Source organism: Coffea arabica, chromosome 8e (genome assembly GCF_036785885.1).
Source record: "Coffea arabica cultivar ET-39 chromosome 8e, Coffea Arabica ET-39 HiFi, whole genome shotgun sequence".
Classification (NCBI taxonomy): Eukaryota; Viridiplantae; Streptophyta; class Magnoliopsida; order Gentianales; family Rubiaceae; genus Coffea; species Coffea arabica.
Window position 1 is genome coordinate 30,501,312 of NC_092324.1, and position 6,654 is coordinate 30,507,965.

General features: G+C 35.5%; 1 protein-coding gene and 1 long non-coding RNA gene across 2 annotated transcripts; both read right to left on the bottom strand.

Moving 5' to 3' along the window:
* Positions 1-3,815: 3,815 nt before the first annotated feature.
* LOC140012720 (zinc finger BED domain-containing protein RICESLEEPER 2-like) lies at positions 3,816-5,084 on the bottom strand. The gene is made up of 2 exons (XM_072061008.1): positions 4,022-5,084; positions 3,816-3,895 (listed from the first exon to the last, which is right to left on the bottom strand). Exons 1-2 carry the CDS (start codon positions 5,082-5,084, stop codon positions 3,816-3,818), a joined length of 1,143 nt encoding a protein of 380 aa, XP_071917109.1.
* An 85-nt stretch (positions 5,085-5,169) lies between these two features.
* LOC140012500 (uncharacterized) lies at positions 5,170-5,593 on the bottom strand. The gene is made up of 2 exons (XR_011819662.1): positions 5,361-5,593; positions 5,170-5,280 (listed from the first exon to the last, which is right to left on the bottom strand). It is a non-coding gene; the product is annotated as an uncharacterized lncRNA (long non-coding RNA).
* Between the last annotated feature and the right edge of the window lie 1,061 nt (positions 5,594-6,654).

Here is a 6,654-nt window from a genome sequence, read left to right on the forward strand (position 1 = left end):
AAGAAACCTAAAAACCTATTTTTTGAATTTTTCTTTTCAAGAAAGCATTGAATAAAAACAAAATGACTACAACATATTTTTGATGCTTTTCTTTTTTTTCTTTTTTCTCTTTTTTTCAACAAATTCTATGATAAAACTTAAAAATAAAAATAAAACTGGAAACTAAAAACTAAAAATGAACACGACAAATAAAAAAACTAAAAATGAAATTACACCAAAAATTTGGTGTCTACAGCAATATCTTTATCAAGAAACTTTCTAATTAATGTGCAAGTGATGCTTATATACTGATGCCAGGAATTTTTTAAATGTATTTCTGAATTGATTAGCTGTGAAGTTGATAGTGTTCATTATGTGAAAACCCGCAAGGACACCTTTGGGAAAAAGAAGAAAGAAAAAGCAAGGGAAATAAATGCAAAAGAAAAAATGCAAAAAGATTCGATGTTGAAGTCCCTGTTGAGTAATTATAAAAGTCAAACAAAGGTCAAGATCTTTGAGTCCAAATTGGGGCAATTCTGGAAAAATACGATCTTCAGTGCAATGTCCTTGAAAGTCTTATTCTTTAACTATCATTTTCAAGCCACATTACAAGCTCATAAAGTCCATCGCTGACTTATCCTTCATGACAATCCAAAGTGAGAATTATGCTCATAAGAAATCCATCAATCATTTGTGATCACAAGGGTATAACCAGTTTTCACATGTTTAGCTATCGTTTCTATCCATAAGTTGCAAGCCTATAAAGTTTAAATATTGACTAAGTTTTCTCAAAAAATAAGAGTGACAAACTATTTACTTTCACTAAGATGTGATATTGAATGGAGTACATACAATTTGGGCACAAGAATAAAACAGATCCTAACTTCCCATTTTCCTTAGTCACCTCAAAAAGCAGAAATAGCACCCACTTGATTGGTCCTGAAAGACGTGCTAACAAGAAGTGGTGACCCATTACTCTAAGCATCGATGCTAAGGTGAGAAAGAAATCTTCTGTAATTTGGTATTATTTCGAGATATTCCTCATGAAATTTTCTGTTAGGAAACATAGTTTCTTACATTGTTCAAATAAATGGAGAGTCATCCAGACAAATTTTTGCAATTAAATGGGCCCATACTAGGGCAAATTTTCATTTGAGAGATTTTGCAAAATGGGCCCATACTGGGGCAAATTTTTATTCATGAGATTTCACAAAATAAGCCCATACTGGGGCAAAAATTTTTGTAATACATCTGAGAATTTAATCCAAGAATCAAATAATATACTTTCAAATCAATCACGCTACTCTTTTCATGAGTAATAGTTGCATTAATTTTCAAAATAAGAAATTTAAGTGCATGTTGTACTTTGGTAAGCCCCTTGTGCAGGAATTCATGGCTTGAAATTGATGAAAAGGCGTAAGTCAGAATCTTGGGAATTAAGGCCTTAAGGAGGAGCAACCATGCCGTAACGCAAATCAAATGATCGGCTGCATAATAATTGGTGGAAATTGGAGCAAATTATTTTTGAGAAGATTCTCCCAAATGGAAACATTGGAAAAATCAAGGAAAAAAAAAAGAAGAAAAGAAAGAAAGAAGCACAAGACAAAACAAAAGGGGTGGAGGCGACCTTAGCGAAAACCCGAAAGGGCACTAAGTGCTTTCGCCAACACCGGACTCAGGAGCAGAGATATTTGAAAGGGCCAAGGCTGACGTTTCATGCCAAAGGTTTTGCACAGTGTATGATCATAATCATGGGATTTGGGCAAGTGACAATCTTTTGATTTACTAAAAGCGCAATTGGATCTGTTCATCCTTGGGAAAGCACAATGGAACAACGAACTGCTGACAATCTTGATTCTAGACAGAGAAGTTTTGTTTCAATGGAATGCCAAAAATTGAAAGCCTTAAAGTGGCTTGTTGTGAAAATAGCTCGTCGAACAAAAATGAAGATCACGTTGGGCCTGAATTTTGTGCCGCCAACATCTCGTTGGGTTTGGACTTTATGTCGCCAATGCAACCAAGGCAGGCTCGGGTGTAATCCCACTGACCAATTCATCATACTGGGGCAAATTATTTTGGAAATAAAAAAAAAATTCAAAAAGTCAAAAAAATTTAAAAAAAAAACAAAAATCAAAAATCAAAAGTCAAAAGTCAAAAGTCAAAAAATCAAAAAATTCAAAAAAAAAAATCAAAAATCAAAAATCAAATCAAGTTTCATCACGGCAGGTTCGGGTTTAATCCCACTGACCGATTGTCAGAACATTTTTCATTTGCACTGCCACTAGCCATGGGTCAGTCCCACTAGTGAGCATTTCATTTTCACTGCCACTAAACATGGGTCAGTCCCACTAGTGAGCATTTCATTTTCATTGCCGCTGAACATGGGTTAGTCCTACCAGTGTGCATTTTATTTTCATTGCCGCTAAACATGGGTCAGTCCCACTAGTGTGCATTCCATTTAAATTTCCTGTTTCAGGTCAGTCCCGATTTTAAATTTCCTGTTCGGGTCAGTCCAGATTTTAAATTTCCTGTCCGGATCAGTCCCGTTTAAATTTCCTGTTTCGGGTCAGTCCCGATTTTAAATTTCTATTGGTCAGTCCCGATTTTAAATTTCCTGTTCGGGTCAGTCCCGTTTAAATTTTCTGTTTCGAGTCAGTCCCGATTTTAAATTTCTGTTCGGGTCGGTCTCGATTTTAAATTTCCTGTTTCAGGTCAGTCCCGATTTTAAATTTCCTGTCCGGGTCAGTCCAGTTTAAATTTCTTGTTTCGGGTCAGTCCCGTTTAAATTTTCTGTCCGGGTCAGTCCCGATTTTAATTTTTCTGTCCGGGTCAGTCCCGTTTAAATTTCCTGTTTCGGGTCAGTTCCGATTTTAAATTTCCTGTCTGGGTCAGTCCCGTTTAAATTTTTTGCTCGGGTCAGTCCCCTTTTAAATTTCTTGTTCGGGTCAGTCCCGATTTTAAATTTTCTGTTTCGGGTCAGTCCCGATTTTAAATTTCTTATTTGGGTCAGTCCCATTTTAAAATTTTGTCAAAAAGGGTCAGTCCCTATTTCTAAAGCGTCAGTCGTTCGAACAGTTTGCAGCCGAATAACACAGGTAAGCATTTGGTGTCTACGTGTTTGTCTCAAGTTTTTCCAAAATTCAGACAAAGAGGGGCAAACTGTAGACACCAAATTTTTGATTTTTTTTAAACTTTGTTTATTTAATTAATTAATTAATTTAATTTTAGCTTTATTTGTTCATTTTTTTAGGTTTTTTAGTTTATTTTATTTATTTTGTTTATTTTGTTTTTGGTACTAATTTTCAGGAAAAAAAAAAAGAAAAGAGAAAAAAAAAGTAAAAAAGAAAAGTAAAAAAAAATGACAAATGGAGGGGGCATGCATAGGGATGGCAATGGGGCGGGGGTGGGCGGGGGATCCTTCCCCTATCCCCCGCCCCGTATCCCCCGCGAAAAAAGAAATTAACTTATCATAAATATTCATTTACAATAATACAATTATAAATAACGTTAAATAAAATTAAATAGCTGTCAAGATAAAAATAAAGTATAACAAGTCAAGTTACATTCATTCTAGTATTCAAAAAATTCGGTCGAGTTGATTTCTCATATTCAACAAACTAAAAACACTCAACAATAAATTCAACTTTTCTCTTCATTAATATAACTTAACAACTTCAGAACATTTGCTCTTCGTCAACCTCGAGATGTGATAACTCACTTGATAAAGCAATCCTGACATTTGATGTTAAAATAAAAGAAGAATCTTGTCAACAGAGTATAGTGTATAACAAATAATTGGAGAAAATCAATTTAGATGAATCAAATTTCTTTAATACCTATTCAGTAACACAATCAACATCATCTTCTTCATCAAATAATGTATTACATGACATCCCTTCCGAAGTAGAAGAAGTAGCTGCACCAAAAAAAATAGCCACTGATTTACTAAATAAAGAAATGCAAAAAAAAATGTATAAATTTAAAAGTAAAAGTTAAATCTTTTGTATACCATTTATTTCATTCCAGAGCCAAGTGCGAGTACACATCAATGCTTCCAAGGTATTAGCGTGAAGTTTACATCGATGAGGACTAATTATTCTTGCACAAGTACTAAATGCAGATTCAGATGCCACACTTGAGACGGGTACAACTAGAATATCCTTAGCCATTTTTTGTAAAGTGGGATATTTAACCCCATGTGTTTTCCACCAACCAAGTATGTCAAAAGTCGGAACTCTTGGTAACACATTTTCCTCAAAATAAAAATCCAATTCCGTCTTAGAAGTAACATCCATAGAGTTAGAAACCACAAACTTATCAAAATCAGCAAGGGGATCCGTTTCAACTTCATTCTTATCATGACTCCCACTAACATGCTCACTATGTGAAGCCATGCACTGACTATCAACTCTATTTTCACCCAAACTAGATCGGTATTGATAATCATGTAACAAAGAATAACAATTTTGACGAATTGCTTCAATTTTCATGAATGATTCATCACCATAAATGATAGGAAAATAATACTCAATCAACTTCATTTTGTATCTGGGATCCAAAACTGCAGCAATACCAAGTATCACATTACAATCTTCCCAATATTTTTGATATTTTGCCATCATCTTTTCTGCTATTACTCTAATTAAACAATTTGAAATTTTCATCCATTGAGCCAATGATACCTTAATGTCACAAACTTTTGCAAAAAATTCATTTGATGTAGGATATCGAGTACCGGAGAACATTTCAGTGACTTGGTAGAATAATTTCAACTTCTCACAAATGGCATTACAAACTACCCAATCATCATCACTTGGCAAACTAGTGTAGTGTTTCTCACGCACTTTAACCCGTGGAAATACGTCTTTATAAATTGCAGCTGTTTGCAACATTAAAAAAGTCGAATTCCAACGGGTTTTACAATCCAAACACAACTTTTTACTAGAAGAAATGCGCAATTGGCGAGCCGCTTCTTCAAAATTTTCAATTCTAGCAGCAGAAGCAGTCCAATACACCACATTATCACGAATTCTTTCAATACCACCCGATATCATTTCTAAACCATCTTTGACAATCAAATTTAAGATATGGGCAGCACACCGCATTTGAAGCACTAAACCATCTATCAACAAATCACTCACATTCAACTTTTCCAACAAACAATTAATCATGCCATCATTGGTGGAACAGTTATCTAAGGTAATCGTAGATATCTTACGATCAATATTCCAATCCATCAATGAACTAAGAAGCACATCACTTAACACTTCTTTGGTATGTGGAGCAGGAACATAGATAAACCTAAATAAAAGAAAAAAATAAGTTGCTCATGTATAACAAACAATTAACATAATTCAAGTTTTTAACTTTTGAAAACATACCTCAAAATTTGACTTTGTAAGATCCAAGACTCATCAATATAATGTGCAGTGATAGCCATGAAGCCTTTCTTTGTGTTGCTAGAAGTCCACATATCGGTTGTAACTGCTATCTTACTTCCAAGCTTCTCCAAAATATTACAATTCTTCAATCTTTGCAATTCATAGATCTTCAAAATATCTCCTTTAATTGTATTTCTTGACACAAGTTTAAAACATGGCTGCAAACTCTTAACAAATTTTTGAAAGCCTATGTGATCCACAATAGATAATGGATACTCATGCAATACAATTGCAGATGCAAGCTCATGGCATGACTGTGGCGACTCCACTTCCCCCTAAGGCGAACCAGAGAGTTGGCGGGCCGTCTGCCTAGCTCTCGCCAGGACTCACACAAGTAAACTATCCAACTCCTTTCGAAGAATAACCTAAACTATTACAACACCGTTTCCTTCCAAATAGGCTGAAGACTAAAACCACATTAACTTCAGAGATAACAGCATTTTTAAGATAGCCAATCGTCGACTCTTAAATACCTTACGCGTTACAAACCAGGCAACAAAAACATACAATCCAAATACATTAGTACAAGCCAAATAACAATTCCAGGGTTTATACTTTTCCAGCTTCCAGCGGCAATCCAAAATAAAAGTTACAATGTTTAACTCAAACTACATGCATAAAAGTGAAATTAGATTTCAAGTCTTGCTCAAGTGTCAGGACCTGTCAAGGAAAACAAATGAACGTGGGGTGAGCTAAAGCTCAGTGGTGCCCCAAAACATGCAATCACTTAAATCAAACAGCGAGTAACAATTTCACAAATTGAACAATTAGGAAAGCGTATAACAGCACAAGATAGGATACAGGGCTCTCAGGAGCCATTCTCCACGAACTTGATCAAAATTTTCCGTAGCCGACCCTCCGTCAACTTTCACTACCTAAGGTCCATGTAGATCTTCTTATTTTTCTTAACTCCGGCCACCAATCATACCCCTTTACCAAGCCCGCACGACAAACACGAGATTGGTAATACTCGAGTATACCTTAGGGACTGGTCGAGAAATTCATCCAACGACGTTGCGTCCAACAAGAGATTGGGGACTAGTCGAGGAATTCATCCAACGACGTTACGTCCAACAAGAGATTAGGGACTAGTCGAGGAATTCATCCAACAACGTTACGTCCAACAAGAGATTACCAGGTCAGGGTAAGAGTCCTTTCCACCATTAAGGTGTAGTACACTCCCCTGCCTAGTGATTAACAAGTGCAAGCAAGTATTCATGAAAACATTTCAAGC

Coding starts and splice junctions, on each gene's coding strand:
- LOC140012720 (XM_072061008.1), bottom strand. CDS start 5,084: ATGCGGTGTGCTGCCCATATCTTAAATTTGATTGTCAAAGATGGTTTA. Junction 3,896..4,021: donor TACCTTGGAAGCATTGATGT/GTACTCGCACTT, acceptor TTTTTGGTGCAG/CTACTTCTTCTACTTCGGAA.